General features: G+C 37.6%; 1 protein-coding gene across 50 annotated transcripts in view; it reads left to right on the top strand.

Moving 5' to 3' along the window:
* SOX6 (SRY-box transcription factor 6) overlaps window positions 1-25,084 on the top strand; it is a 369,681-nt gene that overhangs the window by 269,092 nt on the left and 75,505 nt on the right. For 25 of the 50 annotated variants that reach the window (XM_086893202.1, XM_086893189.1, XM_086893212.1 and 22 more), the window contains 2 exons: window positions 4,626-4,746; window positions 13,063-13,142. In XM_086893202.1, coding sequence (XP_086749328.1) covers window positions 4,626-4,746; window positions 13,063-13,142 — 201 coding nt within the window. Of the gene's footprint in view, window positions 1-4,622; window positions 4,747-10,047; window positions 10,147-13,062; window positions 13,143-25,084 lie in introns of all 50 variants that reach the window. The other 25 variants (XM_086893205.1, XM_086893193.1, XM_086893188.1 and 22 more) reach the window with 3 other exon arrangements.

The raw sequence follows: 25,084 nt of genomic DNA, 5'->3' as shown, positions 1-25,084 counted from the left end.
AGCCTGTTGAGCTATCAGTTATGGCCACTACATTCTATAATATAAATATATTTTGAGCAGTCTGAAAATGCACATCCTTAGTTGATATATTGCCATTACCTGAAAATCTATTACGTTGTAGTTTCTAAATGAGAGACTAGAAAATTTCCAACACATTTTTACTATGGAAATTCAAAGCTCCATGAGTACTTAGGTTAAAGTTGTAGTCTGGGTGTACCAGTTACTCAAAAAGTCTTAGGTAGAAATTAGAATTTAAACCATGAAAAGTCTAAACCTCCCTGTGAACAACTTAGGTTCTCACAGTGGCTGCAACATCACACGAAGAAAAGGTTCTATTCATCGTATACTAAAGAAAAAAAGTCAATTCAGTAAATTCAAAGATTGGTTTCTCAGCTAACTTGTGTTGGAGTATGTTAGATTCAAAACAAATCTCAAGACTTCCACAGTTTGAGAACTGGATCCAGTGATCTAATTGGTTGAAGAAGGGGGTATGATTTTAAATAGCAGTGCTGGATTATTGTAGGCAGTTAGGGCACGTTTACCCATTCACACTACTTTGTACTAGTAATGGATATAATAAAAAAGAAAAAAAGTTTTAAAGAAGGGATAAAATATTATACAGATTGTGCTTACTCTCGCAAAAAGATCTCACTTTTGCTCTTCACTGAAGTAGATTGTGCAGAGAGAGGTGACTTGAAAAGTTTGATCTTCTAAAGGAGGAGGAATTCATCTGCCATTATAGGGTGGGATTACCTCTCTTGAAACCTGTGATCCTCACAGCTAAGCAGAAATGTGTGAGCTTCATCATTGCTTGCAAGTCTGCCACCCTTTTCTCTGAATGCCTTTACTTCTCCACTTGCAGTGTTGCTGTAGAGGCAGCTTTGGTTTTTAAAGATAAAACTCTTCCTCCTCTTCAATCTCACTAAATGTGCTGTGCTCCTTTTCCAAAAGAGGCAGATAATTTTAATTCAAAGTATTATTTTCGTATAAGATATCACTCTGGCTTACATTTTCCATGTAAAACACCATCAACGGCTTTTTAACAAGGAGGATTGTTCAGCAAACTTCTGAGATTATCACAGAACTGTGGGACAAAGCACTGCAGATTTGCCCAGTTTAATCAAACAGGTCACCAGCTTTTATTATTTCAGGGAGAATCAAATTGGAAGTTGCTTCTTGAACTAATCAGGGCTGATTTGCTCTAAAGTTGCTTCCTGACTTAGATCTCAGGCAAGGAAGTGCTGTAATCAGTTCCCAAGGGCTGTCAGAGTTGTGATGGGATATTAAAGGAATGGTACACTACCTTTAAAGTGTTCCCTCATCTTGGCAGATTTTTTGTGTTTAACACAGTTAAACCTGAGCTTGTTGTATAGATACAAAGACTAATTTAATGAGGTAGCTTTATGTAAAGTCAAATGTACTTGAGGTAGCAGAACTGATTTTTTGAGAGAATATATTTTAGTCTCCTCCAGGGTTTGTACATTCAGTTAAAAATACAGACTGGCAGAATTGTTCCAAATCAAACATTTACTTCCCATCAGAATAGAAAAAACCCAACCAAACCTAACCCCCAAAAAAACTATCCAAAAACACCCTTTAAAAAAAACCAAAAAAAAAAATCAACCAAAAAACTTCATGAAAGAGAAAATGAGTCCCCCTGAGTGTCTCTGTTTGCATATTATCCCATAGCATAGGCTCTGCCAAGTTACTCTCTGACTGACTGCTGCAGATGCTCATTCTCTAGTATTCTGAGTGAGATCTTTAGTGCAAGTCTTTGGGGACAAACAATAGCACCTGTTCCTCACAAGATAGCAGCCCAGTTAGTTCATTCATGTATCTTTAATGAAGCTCTGGGGCAGATGGCAAAAAATGGCATCATCAACGACTTAGCACAGAGGAGACAAAAGGGGAAAGTGTCTTTCCAACAATGCACTATTTTTACGAATGGGAAGAGACACAGTCAGTGTTTCTTGGGCATCTGCTCCCGTCTTGGTTTTCAGAAAGACCTGAGGAACATCCCAGCAATTAAAATTTCTGGGCATGTAGCCGATTTTATGAAGTACACCAATCAACCCCTCCTCCTAATTTCTCCCCCCTCAGTAAAATCAAACCCATCATCTTCATAATAATAAAACTCTCAGGGATAGAAACTGTCAAAAAAAAAAAAAAAGGAGTTAACTAGATTTTTTTACATTAATTTTATATATTTAATAATTCTGTAATACATGATACTTTTACATTCTCTTCCTTTTCAGTGCTTATTTGTACTTTTCAGTTGACCTGTTATGAAAATGGACACCTACATATGTAATAATTCTGTGTGAAACCAACACTTACATAGGAATTGTATTTCATATATGCTAGAGAGAATACCTGTGGGAGGGAATGGTGGCCTTTCAGTATGAGGTTTGTTTAAGTCTCTTAATTGGAAATCCAAGCTTACAGCCTAAATGTAACCTTTAGTCAAAGTTATGCTGGTTTATATAGACTGAAGACCTGCTTCTGAATCCAGAGTAGGAAGAACAGTGGATATCCAGAACTTGAAATGGTAATTCCCCACACTCATAGAAGTGCTTTTATTTGAGAGTTTAAACAAAACCTGTACAGCTGAGTAGATCAAAATCTACAGGAATGCATTGTAGGAGTTGGTTGTGATATGTTTCAAATTATCTTTATGACACAATGGAGTAAAATATTGCAGTGAATATGTTTGTACCTTCACTCAAACCACAGCACTCTGGTCTTTTCTGTGTCTTGTGAGACTGTGTTGGAGTCTTGTACCTTTGCGGCCCCATGTAAATTCTTTATGTGGAGGATATTTCTTATGATCTTGGCTCCATTTGTTATTTAGGAACTACTGCAAATTTTTGCAAATTGCATTGCATTGAATTTCTTCCAGTGCAGTTGCTTCTATCAGAAAAAACCTGTGGTTTTCCTCTGCTGTCCTCTTGTAGAGACCGTGTATAGAAACACCATGCAGGAAAACCAGCACCATTTTATCAAACCTGAATGCCTGTTCTGGGCACATGGGGATCAACTTCAATATGACCAAGTTTAATGCATAGCCTAAAACACACAGCCAGGCTTACCTCAGCTAAAATGAGAGAAATAGCTGCGTAAAGCTAGTTTCTTTCACGCCCCAGTGCCATTGCAGTAATTGCACAAAGACCTTTTTATTATAAGTTGATTTTCCTGAGGAATGGATTCAAAAAATACTGTAAAGTGTTTATTTTTTGCTTGACCTTTATTAACCTCCATCTTAAGGTTTTCCCAAGAGAAGAGTTGTTGGTAAATTAACCCTCACAGAGACACACAGTAGCATTTCTGCACTGCATCAGTGGTTGTGAAAGAAATGGGGATATGACAAGAAAATTTGGCACTATTTAAACAATGTCATAGGTCAACATATGGGATTTAACCAAAAAAGTTTTTTAGGAATTCAGTGCAAAAAATTGCTTGAAGTGTACTTTAAGTTTTTAATAGTGTTTAATTCCACTAATTAATGGTATGATGAGGGGATTTTTTTTTTCTGCCTAAAACCCCCTTTTTTTCCTACATTTACCAGCTTTGATATATAGAGCATTAAATGTTTGCTTAACTGCTAATCAGAAAAATCGTAGTCAAACCCTTGGGTATGTCTGGGGTTAAGGAATGATGGATAAAAACTCTTTGAGGTCCTAGCCACTGTCTCTGAAACACAAGTACTGTAAATTAAGGAACTAGGAAATGATCGTGTGGATTTAGCTAGCATCATCCTATCACATGATTTTCTATATCTTGACTATAAATACTAGTATAAGGAACAGAAATTTTTTTCCTTGTACATGTTTGTGGTTTTTCGATACATTTATTATGGTCAAATTAAATTTGATATAGTAGATTTTGTTCTGGAATGGTCTCTGAATGCAGCTCCATAATTACCAAGCTACATGATAGTGCATAAAGCTATAAAACTGCTTAGACAGACAAGCAATTTATTTCTTATAGTGAGGTGTGTGTGGCAGAGTATGTTAGTTTATTTAGGAGCCAAGATGTTGGAGGCTTAAATTTTAAGAATTGTGATGTTGACTAGAAAACTCTTTAGTACTCTGGTGAGACTTTGAAATAACATATCTGAGTTGTTATTTATGTGAACAATACATGTTGCAAGATCTCAGAATTAAAATTTCCCTAAGGTTACTAAAATCTGAACATCAAAGTAGATACTGCAGTGTTAGGTGCTTCTGAATGCTCGTCGCTGTACTGTCTGTGACCAAAGATGAGAAAACCTGTGGAAAATTAATAGAAATACATACCACACTACTTTTAGAATAAAAACTTTGGTATGTTTTGTACTTCTTTACCTTGTGCCAGGACAGGGTATATTAATTGAAAACAAAAAAACTAATAGAGGACCAGGAAGAAGTAGGGAAACGTGCAGTTCACTGAGACTGTTACACCTTTGACACTGAGGGAAAACAATGTTTGTGAGGGCTTTGATGTGATAATGTGAAGTTGGCAGGGATTGCATTAAGGCGAAGGTTCTATGGGACTGTGTGAACACAAGAACACTATCAGTGCCGGAGAAATACCTGTCAAGACAAATTTGTGCTATTTCTGATCAGAGGCTCTCTTCTGTTTAGCAGGTTCAGGGTCACATGCCTCCGCTCATGATCCCAATTTTTCCACACGACCAGCGGACACTGGCAGCGGCTGCTGCAGCCCAGCAGGGATTCCTCTTTCCCCCAGGAATAACTTACAAGCCAGGTAAGCTCACAGAGATGTAAGGCTATTGCACATTTTAAGATGTTAACTGTAGCTTCTTGTGTGATCTGTCTCATTCAGATGATACACAACAGGCATAGCTGGTCGGAAGTTATGTGGAGCTTTTGCAACTCCACTTCAAAAAAACTTCTGGATTGGAGGAGGTGGATGGACTGTTGGTTATTCAACATCATGATTTTTTTAAACTTAATTTCCACAAAGGCATTTGCTTTAAATACAGTGGCCCACTTACCTAGCAATTTGCATCTGGTCTTCCTTATACAACAGCTACATGTCTTTAATTAATTCTGTTATCTTCAGTATATTTGTGTTTTGTGGCACAATTCTTAATCTTTTGTTTGATTCCAACCTGGTTAATAACAGGTTTCAGTAGTTCAATTCCAGTCATCATTCAGACTCCTAACAGGTCACATAACCTTGCAGTGAAATATGTTTTGAAATGATTTAGCAAATGTTATGATTTCTTTCTTTTTTTCCTCTGAGTTTACAGGACTCCTGGGGAATTCAATTAGGGATATAATGGTTTGAAGCCACTTTCAGAGTCTCCTTGTAAACAGGGCTTTAAATGTTTAAAGACACTTTGCCAAAGGAATTCAATGTAGCAAGATATTTAAGTAAATAAAAGTCAACCTTATTTTCATTTGTACATTCTTTGTAAGTTACCTCAGACCAGAAACAGCAACCTTATTTTGCTCATTAATATATTCTCTGTCAAGCTGCCTTTAGAACATTAACCTGATAACTAATAACTACAAAACATAAATAACTGTTTATTTTTTTATTCATTAAATATGAAGCATGCAAAGTAAAGCATTGATCTTGCTCCCACTGATGTTAGTGGTGCTTTTGCTGTTGACTGCAGCAGGAATGGGGTCGAATCCAAAGTAAAGCCTCATAATGGATGATGTAAGCAGCTTGCTAATTAAAAGCCAGGTTGAACCTAGGCTCTCTTCTAGCAAGTTTACTTAATATCAGATGAAGCAGGGGTAAGCAGGATTTCAGCAAGTATTTCCATTTGTCCCATTCCCTTCTTCTCTTTAGTCCAGAAACTTTCCTCTTTAAACACGGGTTCTCTGTCTAGTTATCTTATTTTCAGGTTTTGAAATCCCGAAGTTCTTTTCTGATTTGACAAACTGATGCTGGAACTAGTTACTAGGGCTCTGAAAGGCAGGTAGCTCTAGATGGCAGAGGATGAGGGTTATTCACACCCACCACTACCTCACAAAACTTAGGGACCAAAGACAAAGGCTTGCCAGTTGTGGAAATTGCCTACTGCCCCCTGACTAAATCTTACTTCTCAGACTAGAGAAGGCACATGCTTTCCTTGCTTTTCCTATTTTAATCTGAGATGCTTTCTGAGTAGTGACTGTTAGTGACTCAGCTGATGGTTGTGTTGCCCCCTGAAAGGCTTTATGTTCAATCATGTTGTGTTAATTCTGGCTCTGTAGACTTGGTACAAAAATGACTTAAGAAGAGTTACCAGCACGTTTTCCTGAACACGACCAATTTTCTATACTTATTCTACAGTGTTCCTTATAGTACCTATCTAACTTGATCCTATTGGCCTCCTAACAGGAGGTGATGCAGCTTTAGGGCATTTTCTTCCCAGAATGCAGAAAGAGAGATGTGTAACAAAAGTTAGAAGAATTAAATGCAGATAGAAGCCTAGGCCTAGATATCTTGGAACACAGTGAAACTCTTTGCTGTTGTTAGTGGTTTAATTCAAGATGATGGTAGTAAAAGGCCAGAAGTCACAGTGATCTGATTACAACTAATGGCTTTAAAGAAGTTGGAATATTTGTATCTTTAATATATACATTAAATTCTACTACATATGTGGCAAAGGTAGCTGGGCAGAACAGTATCTTCTGTCAGAGACACATCATGATAAAAAAAATATGCTGTAACTACACTTGGTATTGATTAATTCCTATTTTTGGCACTCTCGGTACAGTAGTTAAGGAATTAATGAAACTGGAGATTAAGATATACTCTTTCATAGAGAGGGTTCTTCAAAGTCATTTCTGAGGAATATTTATGAACTTGACTGCTACTACCTTTACTCTTCTACTTTTGTGAGAAATAAAACTTTCACCTGCAGAACTGTCACTTTAGACTTGCTCCTACTTCTGAGGGAAGACAGGAGATGCATTGACCCTTCAGACACTTAGCATTTTCTTTTAGGTTGCATGTTTAACTTCTATTTCATTTTACTACATTTTGACGTTGGCAAGACGGTTTTGACCCTGCCAGTTTTACTTGACATTCAGAAAATACGGTGAGAGGCATTTCAATTATAGGAGCAGTGGGGACTAAGTACATTTGAAACTGACTGTGTCATTTAGGGAAAATGTTGAATACTGTGTGCACAGTCACTTAATTTGCTTTGCCTGCAAAACAGGCTAGATAAAAGCTGGCTCCAAAGTTGGAGCAGTGCATCAGTGTTAGCATGACAGGATAGGCAAGATGAGAAGTCCTGCCTTGGTGTACAAGCAGGGGTATGATTATGTGTCCATGTCCATGCAGAAATATCTTCCTGGGCTAAATTTGGAACCAATTTCATGGCTGTTTAGTTCAGTGTCAAGGTAGCAGTTACTGAGTACTGTTGCAGATTTGCACACAAAGGCTAGGCCTTGGAGGAATAAAATCATATTCCTTTATAGTATAGAGTAGTTTGTACTACTCTATGAAGGTCCTTTAGAAGAGAGGAGAATTTATTAGGTTCTGGGGCCCTTCCAGTACATGTCTTGCTGCTCACAAGCTTCTGAGCTCAGCAAATCATTATGAGCAGAAAACTTAAGGACTTGCTGATACTATGATAAAGCCTGACAGGAGAAACTTTCCTTCTGCGTGGCAGAATCTGTAACACTGTGATGGCTGTAACCCTTCCCCCCACCCCAGTATTTTGGAGCTCTAGGAGGTGAAACAGGCCAAAGTTAGCAAGTGCTGATGACAAGTAATAATTGCATTAAAAAAAAATTCCCAAAGTCCCATGCTTCCTTATGTATCTCAAAGTCATGTAATATAATTTTCCGGCATGGTAAGTACTAATTGAGAAATCAGAGCTGCATAGACCACCTAATTAATTTTTTATACATATTTCAGTATTTATACTGTATACCGGATTAATTAAAACTTTAGGGCGCTGTGCATCTCAAATGACTGTTGTGACTATTGACCTGCAGGCATTTGACAAGCCTCGTAGAGTACCTGGTTGTGGGGGTTGCCACTTATTCCAGTGGGAAGCTGAGAGTGGCAGCTGTTAGGAAGCTAATACTTGCCCAGAGATGCTACACAGTTAATAGAATTATTTTGCATTCCAAGTACAGCAAAGCAACTGCGCTGGCTTTCTGACTGTGACCACCACACTTACTGCTTGGAACAGGTGGGCAACATGGGTACCATTATACCTCCTCTCCCACTGCAAATTTTCCTTAATTTAACCAGCCACATGCATCCTGAAAAACTTAGTGGGCTAGAGTATCCTTCAACGTGATTAGTGTGTCCCCATTAGTGCCCTCGATCAAGAGGACAAAGCAGTGAGTAGGCTGAAGAAGATAAGGAAGGACAGTTCCCTCCTCCATCTTTCAGTGACTAAAACATTAATTCAATCAAATCTTGTGGCTGAGAGGGAACAGGGAAGGAGGATGATGATGAAGTAAAGATATAAAGCTATCAATTCTTTGGTAGGAGCCAGACCATAAATTGAGCAGATCTCAAATAAAGCTATAGTTTGCTCTAAGCCGAGAATGGGAGGGCAAATGTCCATGCCAGCTGCATAATGGCAGTCTGCGAGACTTAAAATATATATGATCACTTTTGCTTAAAAATGTCCTGCAAATACTTTGTATATTACCATTTCTTTACTACATCTGGAAAATATCTCTGAAAAAGATTATTGATTATTATAGACATTGAATAGATTGAAACTCAATTCAGACAGGCTTGTTGACTGATATGCTGCAGTGTATTTTCAAAACTTTTTTTCATATTTCATACAAGAATGATATAAATCTCATTATTAGAGTGGCTAAGAAATAGCCCGTATCTACCTGCCTGGGTCATTTGGCTTTATGCACAAAAATAGCTTACGAGAGATTTTTCTATGCTGCAATGCAACATGAAACTCAAAAGTGTTTTCCTAGGCTGGTGGCAGAAACAGTCAACATTTTGGCCTGATTCTGTTTCTAGTTGCACCAGGGCAAATCAGAGAAAGTAATATTATTAGGGAAAGCATGACAAACAAAACTCTCAGGCTTATTGTCATCAGGCTGGACTTCAGAATATTCCAATACTGTGAAATATTGTCATCAAACTAATTAAACTCCTTGATTACTGTAGCTAATCCACATAACTCACATATTTTTAGATGTGCTGGATTTCTCTGATATCCGACATTGCAATTTCCATTTGGAATAGGTCTTTCAGAAGTTTTTTTACTAAAACTCTAAGGTGTTTTAGATTTTCCATATCTAAATATTTTTTTAGGTGAGTAAGTAGATTGCTCTTCCTCCTGGCAAGTGAAATCAGGAACCACACACCGAATCCACTTTGGTGTTTTTGCATGCCTTCAGGAGTCTGTTGTTTAATGGAAGTTCCCCAGGACTGAGTTAATGGCTGTCATGTGTCCCCTGTTGAGTTTTACTTGGTTGAAACAAGGACTTTGTAACCTCAGGATTTGTAGCATTCATATGTACTTCAGTCCTAAGTATTGATGTAAAAGCCGGAAATGATGGCAGGCAGCTGGCTATTGTTAGGTAGGACAGAAATGTGCAAATTTCATAATTTTTCAAATATTACATGCAGACAGAAAATTGTGGGGGAAACAGGTTTTGCTGCAATAGGAGAATGTCAATAAGGCAGAGCCACAGCAAACCCTACACTGGACAAAGGCATAACTCAAGCAGTGCAATCGGACAGGGGAGATGGTGCATAGTATTCCATTAGCCAGTTACCTCTGTTAACATCCTCCTCAACCCTGATGGCTCTGGACAAGCAAAATTTGTACCCTGTGTGGGAATACCGTGGGAGTGTCCACCTCTATCCCTGCAGAATCCCAACAGCACCTGAGGTACTCTTTGCTCAGTCTGTTCATTGTCTGGAAGGATAGGGCCCTGGAATTGCTGATCTCTTGCAGCTCTTCCAACTCAATTTCCTCTCATTCTGTGAGTGTGAAGAGACAGATTTCAAGTTACAGTCCCAAAACGTGGGAAACATCATCAATCCAAAAGCTTTGTAACTCAGATGAGGAGAGTCAGCTTATGTCTTAAAATTGTGTTTTAGGAAAGATGGGTAATAAAGCAACACCTTCCCCCTACTCTGGGTCTCACGAAAGCCAGATATTCTTCTTTCCTCACAGTTCACAAAGCCTTGATCCGGAAGGTAAGTCTATACATCTCATAAATAAAGTCTGCTAAGCTTCATCTTTTCATCCAAGACAAAAAGAAACATTTACATTATTTCTGTGTAGAATAACACAGCACAATTGCTCACTGCTTTTATTCATTTGGAAATGTTGCTCAACCTGACAAATGAAACAGAAGTCTGGCATAATTTTCCATGGCTTGTAAACACCAATTTATATATAAACAACAGCAGCCAAATGTAAATAGACAATCAGCACAGCAAGGAGATTGAAAAGATCAGTTTGCAAAACATGACAGATTTTCTTCTTTCAGCATTCTTCTCACTTCTGGTTATCAAAGGCCAGCACACACCAGTACCTAAGGCAGACCTGTTTGAACATGTTCTCCTGCCTTTTGTACAAATTTAAAATAGTGGATCCTCACGCAAGCATTCCAAATCAAGAAACAAGTTTGAAAAAAAAATTTGCTACAAGACCCTGACTGATTTCTTGCCAAGACAGCTATGGAGGAGCTTCTTGATCCATTCTTGAACTGAAAAAATGAGAGGGGGAAATATGTACCTCTGTAATTAAAAATTAAAACCAGAGCATTCCTTGCATACGCAATTTGCTGAAGGGAGAAAGAAGTACCTTTGCTCTGCTTTTACTCCTCAGTGTCAACAAAGTACTCCAGAGCTGAAGTATTAATTTTTCTTCTCAGCACAAAGATGCTGTTGACATACCAGGACTTAGCCATAATTTAGCACATTAAAATGAGGGCAAAAAGGGATAGTATTGAGTTTTAATAACAGATAAATGGTATAACTGTGTAATTATTCTTCCTTCAACAAAAGACAGCACTGTAGCCAGCAGGTGAGCAAGAGAACACTACAGGGTGTGGTGAAGATACTATTAAATTAGCTGTGAAGCCAAAAACACTGTGTGTGTGCCCATGTGCGCATGTGGGTATGAAATATCTGGCTATTTCAAACCATAGGAGCATGACAGCTGTGAAAAAGGAGTGCCGCAGGGAATTCTTTAGAGTTTGCTTTTTTTTTAAAATATGTTTGACATGGAAAATGTTTTAGTACAAATAAAGCAACTGGTATTGAACTTAAAAAGTGTATGCGGAGGGGGAGGGAGAAAGAAGAGATTGCTGTGTGGAACAGGGATGAATAATTCATGATATTTAAAGAAAGAATGCCTCCAAAATGTTCTGCAAGGCAGTCCATGCTGATAAGTTGGATGGTTATTTTCCCCCCCATTTAAAGCATCATTAATTCAACATCTTTGTGATTTTTTAAAAAAACCCTTGTAAAATATTTCTGAAAGAAACATTATTTAACTTAGATTAGGATCTTACTTATTCAGATAATTTCATATAAATATCAAAGAGATGAGTGGAATTATTTAACCATAAAAAGACAGCTTAAGTACTTTAGGAAAATAATCTAGAAGTCTTTTTTGTTGGTTTTGTTTTTTAAAGAAAAAAATCCCAACATCATCGCACACCAAATCAACCTCATGGAATAGGGAAAATAAGAGGAGATATTTTGAACATTACTCCATAGGACACCAGTACAATATAGTGTTAGTGAATGCATTGTAGCAGAGCTCCATATGCAATCAGAATCCAATTGTTACTGGACTGTGTACAAGCACATACTGTGCTCAATGGCCTGGTGAGGTATTATGGATATGATGCAAAGAGACCTTGTGGATTAGACATGTACAATTTATTAAAAAAGTGGAACAACTGAAAATTTTAACTGAGCTGGATACAGTAGAAATTCAGGTGGTAAAAATAAAGAGTTCGGAGGAATCTGGTGACTGCAAAGACTTCAGTTATTATTTTCTTGAGGGGGTTGACAAAAAAAAATCTAGTTCTTGAAATGTCCTGATTATATTATACTGGATTTCTGTATTTTCCCTTATTGATACATTCTGCTTTCAGCATGGAAGAGTTTTTGTAAAATAGACTGATTATTGTAAAAATATCTAAAAAATGCCTAGCCTGTTAAAATGTAGCTTGCAGATAGTATATAACCCTGATTTTAAATAAGTAGCTGGAGCCAAAGTGATATTCCATTAAATCACAGTTTCTTATTCATCACTGTATTAATTTTTATATTACAGATTACACTCCTAAGCTATTTCAGCCCTCTTTCTTTCGTTACATTAAGTAAGAGTCCAAATGGCACTGTGTGTTGCACATCTATGGGAACACCCATAGATATGCCATAAAACATCATGTTACAATACTTAATCTGGAAATTTTACTGCCTGAATCCTCATGTAACTGAACACCTGTCTAATCTATTGACTTCAGTAGGCCCCCAGATCTAAGATAAAATTAAAATTGTATTTCAAGCTATATGAAAAGGTGATTTAATTTTTTCTCTATGAATACCTTGAAGGAATTGTCCCAAGACAGAGAACTGCAAAGCAAAACAAGAAACCTCAACCTGTGTTGAGCCAACTGGGTACCTGTCCCAAGAGCCATCTGACACTAAAAAGAAATTACCCTGCATTAAACAGACTAATATTTTTTTGGGCTATAACAGATTTATTTCTTTTAAGAAACATGTGGTGAAATCTATTTTTTTTCCCTCTGGGAGCAACTGGGGTTTCCTGGGGTATCTTATCTGTGTGTCTGTGGTTGTAAGACCCATTTTGTGCCCAGGCTTCCACGCTTGATTTGAACATTAGCTTTTGAAAATGAAAATCACGAGTATCATGTTTATGTTTTGCCAGGTTGCCTACCAGCTATCTGCTAACAAAAAAAGTTCCAAGGGAGCATGGCAAGTCCATGCCCAGCAAAGCCTTTTGTTTTTGCAGATGTTTAGGCTTAGAGGAGTGCTGTGGAGCACAGGCAATCCTAGGGCCTTGTTTCCACTTGTCTGCTGCTATTCTCTGCTCATTGTCTGAACCTGCACGCATTGTTCTCCCGACAGGTGATAACTACCCTGTGCAGTTCATTCCATCAACAATGGCAGCTGCTGCTGCTTCTGGACTCAGCCCTTTACAGCTCCAGGTATGTGCCAGAACAAAAAAATGTGGGATCGAAGCCAACTTTTTAGGGGAAAACTGCTAACCAGCTGTATGCTAAATAATAGCCTGAATGTTAAATAATTTTTGAGCACAGCCCAGGAGGATTAACACCTTACATACTTACAATACAGCAAAGCTCAGCCAACCTTGATACTGTGAGTGAAAGACATTGTTCTGTGTTTTATATTGGCAGTTAATGGTATTTTTTTTATTTTTACGAACAGTTGATGGGAGATAAGTTGAAAGATCTTTTTGTACTTTATTTTCATGTGGTTGCTCCTCTGTAGCTGCCATGCACTACCTATAAATGGAGCAGCCAGTGTATCCAAACAGAAGTGCATTATTGTTTTTTTTCTTTTTTTTTGTTAACGCTGTGGTGCTGACAATCCAATAAATTGCAAACTCTTTTAGCTTGTGTATGTAGGTAATCTCAACCTTTCTGCGCATTAAGCTGGGCAGGTGCCAAGCATGGTTGGGAGAGACTTAGTTTTGCCATTTATTTATTTTTGGCACATATAGAATGAAATGTTGTGAAAGAAAGAATTATGTGCCATATTATTAGCTAGCTTCTTGTGGCAAGAAGTTTTTAATTTCAGAAGAAAAGACACAACAATGTCATAAATAATGAAAAAACAGTCAAAAGCTTTCAGAGTTAAAATGTGTGGAAAGAAAGTGACAGTGAACATGAGAGGAAAGGCCATTAAAGATGCATGTAACTATTTGCAAGTAAACCTTTGAAACCCCTATATGAGTTAGGTTAGAATCGGGTTCAGAAGCAAAGTAGGAATAAATTGTGCCTAGAGTAGCAAAGTATTCCCATGCTAATATCTAAATATCTACTTTGCTTACCTTTCTGTGATTATGTTATTTTCCAGAGGGATCAAAGCAAATTAAAAATCCTTTCTTCTTTACCCTATGAGGATATTCTTGACAAATTAACTTAGGATAAGTGAAAATGGGACCAGAACTTGTTCAGTGTCCGCTGTTCATTGGTGGTCCAGAGCTGACAAGAAAGACTCCTTGAGCTTAGGTCTGACCTAACCTAGAATCAACATTTGTAAAGGGAACACCCTGACTGCAGGCAAAGATCTCCGAAAAAGTTTTGGGTCGTAATAATGTGATGTTAAGACTGTACCTGGAACAGGATTGAAACCAGAGGGAAATTTCTCAAACGGAAAAATGCAGGTATATTTTGAAAGTCAGTATTTGACGCCTTATTGAAGCAAAAGTCTCATTAACTTTAGTTGGGAAAATATGCAGAAATCAGCTTTGCAATTAGAGAGTGAATATTTGTGAATATTTTTGCTGCCTTTGAAATGCACTAAAACAAACAGTGAGTCTAAACAGGACTGCAAGGCAGGAAAGGATGAAAACTGTTCAACTGTCAAAGAAATGGTATCTAAACCACAGACATTCCTGCTTCTTTTCTTCTACATGATCCATTTGTAATTTGACCCACATATATGCACATCAGACTTGATCTGAACCTGCAGCAATAATGCATTTTCATTAATTTGCAGAAATGATAGACTTAGTGATAAATATGAAGAGAACAATTAGAATGAAAATAACTGGGAAAAATGTGTGCTAGTAAATTCAGAAACATTTAGGCTTGGGGGTCTGAATTTCCATTTAGATATATTTGCTGTAAAAGACTTTTTTGTTTGTTTGTTTCCCCCCCTTTCTATTTTGTTTGAATTTCATCTCTGTGGGATTTCAAAACCTTTAATGTTTCATGGTTATAAGAGCTTAAATAGCAGAGCACTTAACCTTCAACTGATACCTGCTCATCAGATTGTTAAAGTGCCTGAACTAAATTTTATTTACTGCTACTATTAATTTTCTCTTTGTGTCAATTCTCCATGTTCTCTAAATGAGCACTTATTTGGGTGTGTTTGTTGGAGAGAATTTGTTGTTATACCTGATGTGTCATGAAGACTGTTAGTGGTGCAGCATTTCAGCTCATTTTTCCATCTTCCCTTTCCCCTTCTTTCTCCCTTCTGCTTCCTTTCTGCCATGCACCCCACCCACTTATTTATTTACATGAATGCTGTGACCATGGTATCTGAGTATTTCCCAAGTGCTTAAAAATACTGATCACAAAACTAATCTTTGTTCCTTTCAGCCAGTGGGAGAAATAGCTAATTTATTCTCAGGTTTGGTTTTGTTTCTACATGTGTGTGTAATATCCATGTTTGAAGAACCTGGGGAGGGGAAGCTATGTCAAGTAAAAGAGTTTTGCAGTAGCTCTAACATTTCAATTTTACAAGGGCATTATTATTAATTCCAAAATTATTTTCTATAATCTGTACCCAGCTAAGGAAATTCTGCCAGCTTCAATCTTGTAATCTCTCTTTTTTTTATACTTATGTTTTCTTTTATTTGGATGATCATGCTGCAGGTAGGAGGTAGCAACAAATTTGTGTTCTCATTTTCCTGTGTGTTAGGGCAACTTCTATGCAAGCTCTGAATCTAATGGCACAGAGAATAATTTTTTACCAAGTACATCATGTAATGATAGCAATTATTTCACAGGCGATGTTTCTCCAGTAGGCAATTGCTAATTAATAACTTGTCTGTCTTATTCAAGCTATTATCACATTGTTATCAGAATTTACTTTCTCTGAATTCTATATTTGTGTTCAGCAGTGGATTATGTATCTCCAAGAGCTCAAAAAAACCTTTACTGGAATCATATACAGAAGTTTCTCAAGTAACTAGTTTGACTTTCATGTGTCATGCATTAAAAAAAAAAAAAAAGGGGAAAAAAAGAGCCCTCCTTCAGCAACAGAGCAGTTTTACCCATCCTCTTTTTAGATTTTTTATCACATTGATCAGCTCATGGTAAGTACCATTAATATTCAGTTGTAGCTTTCATTATACTGAAGTGAAATAGTAACTACCACACTTTTATGCCAGTCCAAGTTTCTGAATTTATGGCTTGCTCTGCTTTGGATTGATACCAGATAGTTTCTTTTGATCTGTATACTGATCTCATGAAGGTGTCTTTGACAATGTGGTTGACAAAAAGACTTAAAACTCTGTGTTCTGTACTTCCCATTGACATCTCAGCCCCATCTCACCAGTTTCCTCAACAAATCAGCCAAAAATTTAAATAATATGCATGATAGGACCAAGCCTTGTTAGGACTCTTGGCATAACACCTAGGAACAGTTCTCTACATATAGTCTGATAAGAAAAAAATAAGGTATTTCTGTTCACCCCTCAAGCCTCAAACAACTGTGAGTGATTAGTTTTCAGAATTAGTACCAAACACACCCATGGCATAGTGCTGTGTGAAACAGTTCTATATCTAACAAAAGCTTCATGCTTTAATTAATCAGTATGAGCTGCAAAACCTGTCGATAATTTTCCTTTTGCTCCTCTTCACAAATACCTTCTCTGCAGTTTTCCCCCTTTCCCATTTCCCTGAACTTTTTCTCAAGTTGTCAAATGGATTCACTGATATTAACTGATCCTAGAGATGCATGGCCAGCAGTCTTCCCAAATGATGAGTGGACCTGGTCATGAAACAGGTTTTTCCAGCTCTCATGCTGCTGGTAGCAGTAACCTAGTTACTGGGAAGTCACTAGTGGTGGCAGATGTGGCACCTGTATGTCCTTTCTGTCAAACAAGGAATGTTACTATGTGCCCTTTAGTATTTAAAAAACACCCCTGCCTTCATTCTTACATATTTCTACAAAGCTGTCTAGGAGATAAATAAGGAAGTGTTGCAACTCTCTCAACCACGACTGATAAACTGTTGATAGAAATGGAAGCATTACAATGATGCTAGCTGGAGTTATTCCTAAACAAAGTGAGCTCTAGGAAAAAAAAAGCAAAACAAAAAAGCTTTCGTTCTTAACTCTTTCCCCAAACTATTTGTGTAATTTGTCCTTCAGAATTTATCGCTTATAACACTAATGAACCTTGGCGAATCTTAACTACAGTTGCAGCTGTGTTCTTGAAACCTGAAGTTTTTATAACACAGTTAATAAAAATAGAGAAAATCTTAACTAAACACATATTTGCCTATTTCTTTTCTGCCCTCCCATCTTATCCCACTCCTCCATACTCTCTTCTAGTTGCAGACAAAGTAAATGACCTTTTTTTATACTGCTGGGTGCAGATCCAGTGTACTGCTGAAGCATTGCATAGCCTGCCTCAGGGGCACAATATTAGTAGAGGGAAGGCCAAAGAATGCTATTTTTAGTTGAACAGTTCAGCAGATGGAGGCATGAATACTCATATATCTGAAGGTTGAGGGGCTTGAACCATTAATTTTGATAATGTATTTAACCCTGGGAACAATCAGAAACTGTAACTCCAAGGTTACAATGCTTTTGACCTTTAGAGAACAGAGGGCATTTGGTACAGTAAACAATATATTACATTTCTACTTATTCCAATTCTCTCACACGTATAAATTTCAGGGCATAGTTGACATTTGCTTTCCTCAGCTATTTTAGTGCTGGTCCTCAAAGTAAGTCAAGAAGAATGTGCAGGAAAGAGGCCAATGTAATGCGACAGTCATGTAAATATGGCCTTTAAATAGCTAAGTTGTTAAATGTGGCCCTTTATGAAGAAATATTATTCTCAGATACCAGAATCTGGGTGCCTTATTATTTCAATGAAGAAATTGTTTTGGTGGATGGCTGCTCTTACAGAGTTTCCTCTGTATGTTGTAATCTTAACACGATTTTTCAGCAGGGCTAATGTGATCTGATAGTGAGAGCTCACACTGGAGGTGATTTGGTGCCACTCTGGTACCACATCATGCAAAGTGATGTACCTGCCTTATGTCTTACTAAATGATGCATGCTCCTCTTCAACAAATATAGCAGTTAAATATCACGCAGCTTAAGTATTTCTAATTAAAATATCTCCATGTGTCAGCATATTGGTAATGTATTATTTTAATCCATTTATTTTGTTTATGAAACAGTGACATATGTTTAGATTGTGAAATATATGAGCCTTAAAAATCACTTTATTGAAGAAAATTAATTTCTACAATGCTGTCTCAGTAATGTGTTCACTCACCCAGTCAGTCACTTGCAGGGCTGCCAGTCTTAATGTTGGTTAGACACAGTTTAACAGTTTTATCTGACATAACACTCTCAGATATAGGCAATAATAAATTTTTCAAATGCAAAAAACCATGGATTTTTCCATTTTCTTTCTTTCTTCCTTTTTTTTTTTTTTTTTCCCTTTTTTTAAGGCAGCAAAGAATGGGGATGAGGTAAATATGAGAGATATTTGGTGAGACCAATAAAAATTAAAACCAGCTAGTTACCTTTTCAAAGTTAGACACTGTAATTTGTTTGTCAGCAGGTAGATGTTTGGGTCAGCACTGTGAGTGAGTGACTGTCAGCAGAAATTCCTATAAGACAAGTAATTTCCCTCAATGTATTACTGACAGATTGCTCACTTCTTCGAATCACTAGAGAAAACAAACTTAATATTGTTACAGGCAGAGTTTCTGTCTTCATTAGCCTTATAGAATGATTTTATTCATTCAAAGACTACTGAGCTCTAGGTGGACATATTTTAACAGAATGTTCCTTATTATGATACAGTGAATAGTGGTCTAAATTAAGGGGACGGTGTGTACAAATTTCAGAATATGGAAGTAGTAAATTACACATTTTGGTCCTTTTCTTATGTAGAAATTTAGGTTGTAGCAGAGAGAGGAGAGAGGTCGAAAGAAGATTTTATTAAGGTTCTGAGAGACCAAGCACACCTTTTAATGGGGATAAAATTAAAATTATGCCAACCTTGCAATACTAAGGAAAATTTAATTAAAATCAATGAAATAGTTATACTTGTGCCTCTCCCTACTTGAATGTTTATGTCTCTGTATGTAATATCTGTGTTATCAAGTTGAATTATATCAGCGGCAGTATCAATGAAAATGATGTCATGGAGTCAATATTTTACCATATGACCTCCTTTCTGTGCAGAATTTCTTAGTACTCCATCTTTTCTTACTCGTTCTAATCTTCAGCCCTGAATTATCTGGCAATGTGATTTCATCAGGAAAGGACAGCCCATCAAAAAGTCTCTTTTTGCAGTAAAATATCACTTAGGATGAATTTTTTCCCCAGGAGGATTTTCCTAGCTCCACCAGTAATATCACAGGGAAAAAGAGTCTCCCTCTTCTCTTCTAGCTGGCAAAAATGGACAGACAAACAAATAGAGCCATTAGCTAGAGTAATCGGCCTGGTACAGCAGCATTGCAGCTGCAAGATCCTTTTCTCACCCATTTCATACCCTGCACCTCCAAAAACTGCTTTAAGCAGCATGTCTTTGTTACACTCCTTGCTTACTGGAAGAGTGTCACGTTATTTTATAAAAAATGTATAGCAGTGTTTAAGAAAGAGGCTCTTCCTATAGTCTGTAGCAGTTCTAGGCAAACCCAGGTCCATTCCTGGGCTGGTGTTTCCTCCCAGTGCAGGAAGGACAGGGCTACCAGCCTATCACCCAGCCTGGCACAGCTCTTTTTCTGTTCCCTTCAGATGCCCAACGCCTCCTCCACCTTGGGAAAGGCTCCTGTCCTGCTCCTGCTCTCCCAAGAGGAAAAACTTTTCAATCTGGAAGCTAGGGATCAGGCTCCTGGCATGATTCCCACCTTTTGCACCCGTAGATCTCACCAAGCTGGACAGCTGCCTTCCACGCCCATATGCTGCTTCAGGGAGAATTTACCATTGAGATCTTAAGTGGCACAGACATCAACTCACTTATCAGGGAATTTGTATGTTTTAAAGTATATCATGCTTATAGCCTGGATGGCAGGAGGTTTCCTGCATCTCTTCAGTCTCTATCAAGGCAGAAGCAGGAGCCCAAGTGACTGGGACAGGCTGAGCCCCCAGCGTCAACAAGATGTTCTTGCTGCCTTAACTACTGGCTGCCCCTCGCTGAAAGCCCAGGCTCTATTTTAAAATCATTGTGCTTTGCAAAGCTGCCTCCCTGGGGTATGTATTCACTCAGAAGCCAGTAAGAAGCAAATAAGTTACTGCTGCATTTACTGACAGAGCACCAGAGGCACCAGTACTACAGAGTGCCATCAGGGGATGAGCACATTTTTTAAAGCTCTTTTAAAACTGTGGCATCCCTTTGGGGAATAGGCTGACTGTGAGGCATACTCTGAGCTGGCAGTTGGATTCCTTCAAGCTTTCTAGAAATGTATATGGTGTGTGCCTTACAGGAATTAGCTGCAAGTGAATATGTTTCTGGAATTTTATTATACTTCTGATAACCATAGAGCAAGCTGCTTAATTTGGCTACAAATTACAAACATGAAGGATTTTTTGTTGTGTCAGTGTTAACATGTTTGGTTGTTTAGGAGCTAAGCAGGAACCAGATTAAAGACAAAAATGTCTTTTAAGTTTGGTCTATGCACAAAGGAAAATAATGCCACTATTATCATTCCATCCTGACTAATTGCTAGAGAAAATGAAAACTTAGTAACTCACTTTCATCTGAACTAAAAGTTCTAAGAACAAGGGTGGTTTAAATTAGAGCTTCTATGTGTAAACTAACACACGTGTGTGCTCAAAGGAAGCAGAAAAATTCTCTTAAAGATGCTTGGATGGAAAAGATACCATCACCTGCTTTATTTCTGACGGTCTTTGATTAGAAGAGCATATGCCCTCCCACTGACCCAGTTGAAAACAATAGGGAAATTCATAGAAGATGAGATAAAACTCCTCAAACCAGTGTGTAGACAATTCTATCACCAAGTTGAAGAGGCTTTATGGATGGTGAAATAGGAATGGTGTGGCCTTCAGTGCACTGCTTTTTTAAAATACGTTTGGTCTGTGATGTTTTTAGAATCCATAGGAGGAACAAGAAAAGTGTCCTAACTAGAAAGTATTGGATTCATCTGTCTATTCCTAAAACTCAGCATGAAGGCTACATATGGCTGGAGGCACACCAGAAGGTTTGCATGTCAGTCCTGAAAAAGAGACAGGAGGGAGGAGCGTCTTCAGGCGTACAAGATAAAAACACATCATGCTTAAATTTCAGTATTAAGGAATTATTTTAGACTTAAAAGAATCTTTCACATAATCTAGTGAAGTAAACATAATAGGGCATGTATTTTTGTGTTGGGCATGAATTATAGCAAAGCATGAGAACAAATGGAATTTCAGGTGTAGGAATAGCGAGAGTGTGTTGTCAGGTCCACTGGCATTTTTGGAAGTGAAGCGAGAAATCAAAGAGGCAAAGTCCTTTCAATGCAGTTGAGTCATTTGTGCTACACTCTAGATACAGAACAAGACGCCAGATTTAAACAGTTCACAGTGTTATTAAATAACACTTCTCTGAACTGTCCAGAGTAATTCATCCAGTACAAGCCCTCTCTTCTGCTGCTGTCCTCAACACCTAGGGGAGGGTTGTTCAGCCCTCATAACCTATTCACCCCAGTCCCAGCACTGCTGCTGAAGTATCATCACACCCACCACAGTTCAGAAAGCACAGCAATCTTATGCCATATTCACATTTACTGGTGTAAAATACATCATCTTCCAATGAATTTATAATAGTAAGTTCCCAGTTACCTGGTTTTGAGGTGCAAATGTGATTTTTTTTCTTAGATGGAATTTTTATAAGCCCATTTGAATATGTTTTGCATAATTTTGTATGTACTTCCTATAAGGAAATTATTTAATTTTCCTTGAAGGTGCATGAAAGTTCAAAATATATGGTAAAAGATCAGTGTGAGTGATCTGCTAAGCAACCTGTAAAGCACAATTATTTCTAATGCTTTAAAATACCTGTAAGCAGGGCTTGTTTTCTGCTTCACAAAGAAAACATTTCACTGTATTCTGCATTTAAATATACATTTTAACTATGTTGACTTATCAGGTAACGCAGCAGGCTGAACAGGGACAAACCATTTTTAATGGTATGTTAATTGAATGGGATGCTAGAGATGCACCTGAGTGACTTTTTTTCTCAGATGTGCCCCAGCTGACTGATAAAGCTTCTCCTGATCAGCAGAGCCAGTATATATTTATTATATCCCCGTCTTCTGTCCATTTTTGCTAGTGAAAATTGTAGAATGTCTGCAAGCTACCATATGAACTGTTGCTCTTATAAAAGTAAGAAAACATTGCAGTTTCAAATCCCAAGCAGCACTTTCAAATATTCAGCTCTTAAATGTAGAATTGCCTCGGCATCTTCTCACAAGATGGGGATTGAGGTGTGGGAATTGAGAGAGGCAGTTTGAACAGGATTCTTCCTTTTTCCTGACTTGCACCCGTTTATTGAGGCAATGGTGTCTTGTTATTCTGTCATGGGAGCACATAGGAATTTAATTGTAGAACTTTTGCCTCTCAATGCGCTTAGCAGTGGTGAGAGAGCCTTCAGTTTCCTTGCTCTGTGCCTGTACAGTTCTGCAAAGAAAATACTGCAATCATCATGTTAGACAATTTCTCCCTCTGGATGGTCAGAGAGTGAATGAACCCACCGATCTAGGAAAGATTTTATGAGATCTATCTAGAGAAAGTTTGTTGCCCCTTATTTTTTTTCCCGCATTCTGATTTCCTTTTTTCTTGCTTATGTCTCAGTTTTTCTGTGTGCCACCAGGGTGCCAGACCTAGGATGCGTACACTAGAAGCAGCAATTGCACAAGTATCTCCCATAGGATTAGAAGAATAATTATATTTTTAGACCACTTCATCTAAGATTGTCTACATTACTGGCAGTCGTACCAGTGACATGGACATGTGCTCACTAGGAAACTCATTCACCAACTCATTTCACACAGCTCAACAAGCAGTTACTCATAATTGCTTGTAATCCTGCTGACATGAGACTGAATGAAACTCCTGACTTTTCTCACAAAGCCCATCTATGTGTTAACATTTTTTGAAAGAAATATCAGAAATTCTGAAATGCAAAATTTGATAAGCTTTGATAGCTATCATCCCTTCAGCAAACTTACTGTAATTAATTGCTTTTCCATCATTTAATTTTTTTCTCCTCTTATCATGGGGGTCCTCCTTCTTTTTACTGTAGCTTTAGTGCAGAAGATATTTCCATATGTAAAGTGCGTGAAACTATCTGAATTTGTGAGGTAGCTGCTTTTCATATAGATCTCTCACATATATTGTTAAAAATACTTCATATTAGCAGTAAGGAATAAACCCCAGATTTTAAAGGAAGATCTTCTGAAAGAATACCAGAAAACATTTTAAATTCTTTTTATGAAAAATCTGATTTCCAGTGTCACCAGAGAAGGTAATACTAGAATAGCATAGAGTGAATGAAAAAACCTGTGTTCTGATGCAACCACCTGGTTATATTTTTGTATTTTTCTGATAGATCTGGTTATGTTTTACTATAAGTAAGTACCACTTATTCAGTTCCTTTGGATATAAGAGAAGGAGTTTAAAACACCAGAGCCTTTGTGTGCAGGTATTTTTGGAGCCATGCTGCCTAGTCCTTGCTTGCTTTCCTAGGTGAGCTCGTTAGTCTGTAACCTTTAGTTCCATTCTCAATTTTTATGAGGAATTTATGCTACAAAAATGCCAGTACAAAATTCTAATAGTATCAAACACAGAAAAATCATATACAGATTTATCTTTAATATTTCACATTTTTTTCTTGAAAAACATTATCTGCTAGGAACTTGAAATTACTTTTTTAAGCAAATGCAGTTGTCCTATGCTGTGACTGGCTTTCTACCAAAGGTATCTAAGCAGAGTTTGCCACAGTTATTTTGTAAAATAAAAAATGTTGATGATTTTTTGCAAATTTTCAAGATGTGTAGTACAAAATATAATCTGGGAGAACAACATAGATAAGGCTGTTGTGTTTTTTCATGTGCGTGGTAAATAACAGGAAAATTGTGATCAGAAAGTAGCATATCAGTCATCTGACAGCAGTAATGAAGGAATGAAAATCTTTGTGTTTAAGAGGCAGGTTTTACTGGTGTTTCTCTTATCCTCCTGCAGAGGAAATGGCTCTAGCTATTTGATGAAGTATTTTTTTCTTTATATTCACACTATTTTATTAGAACAATGGTTTTATTAATGCCCCCATTCATCTGTACTGCGAGTACCTGGTGGTTGTATTCAGATGTACCTAGTTTAAGTGCTGTGGTATTGCAGCAGCAGTGGATCCATTTCAAGAGGAGCACAGGAAGATGGTGACTTGTTCAGGTGAATGGAGGGTGGGAGTGTTTAAATGGAAGGCTTGAGGGATGATTCCTCCTTCCTGTGTCCAGATGCCCACCCCATGCCAAGGTGGGGCAGAGCAATATTCACTGCCTCTCACCCTCTGTGCTCCTGAGGTGAGCAATGTCCCCAGGCTGGCCAGAGAAAGGGTGAGCTGGGAGGCTGCACTGTGAGAGTGCGAGACTCCTGGTTTAACAGCCTCTCATTAGGTCCTTCTCTAGGAAAAAAATACAGCAGGAAAAAAAGAGGCACTCTCAGTTTTGGGCTTTGATCTTGCTTTCATAAACAACTCAAAGAATTTGCATGGGAGCAGGCAACTATTCCATTATTGTCACTAGCGAAAGTACAACAGAATAGATACACAAAGTGGACGAGATGAGAACAGTTAGCACTCCTTTATTCCTTGTCAGAACTTAATCTAGATCAACTAAAATGTTTGCTGTTTTTGTCATGCCTCAAGACAAAATGTCAATGTTTACATACGCCTTTCTTTTAGACAAAAGATGCTTATTGTTTTTTAGCCCCTGAGTTCTAGCTATAGGAAATTATAAATATGTAAGAGATGCCTAATTTTGTCTCACTTTCAAGTTGTGTTTTTGGCTGGTTTTTTTTTTTTTCTAATTTTTTTTTTTTTTTAATAAAGAGCAGTGGCTATAACCACAGGAAGCACTTTGTGTTACATGCTTCTGTGCTTTTCCTTATTTTTGTCCTTTTCTTACACCATAAAGAATTGAACCACAGT

The sequence above is a fragment of the Cyanistes caeruleus genome, chromosome 6, assembly GCF_971803275.1.
Source record: "Cyanistes caeruleus chromosome 6, bCyaCae1.hap1.1, whole genome shotgun sequence".
NCBI lineage: Eukaryota > Metazoa > Chordata > Aves > Passeriformes > Paridae > Cyanistes > Cyanistes caeruleus.
Note: the sequence above shows the minus strand (reverse complement) of the source record. Positions and strands in the feature narration are given on the sequence as shown.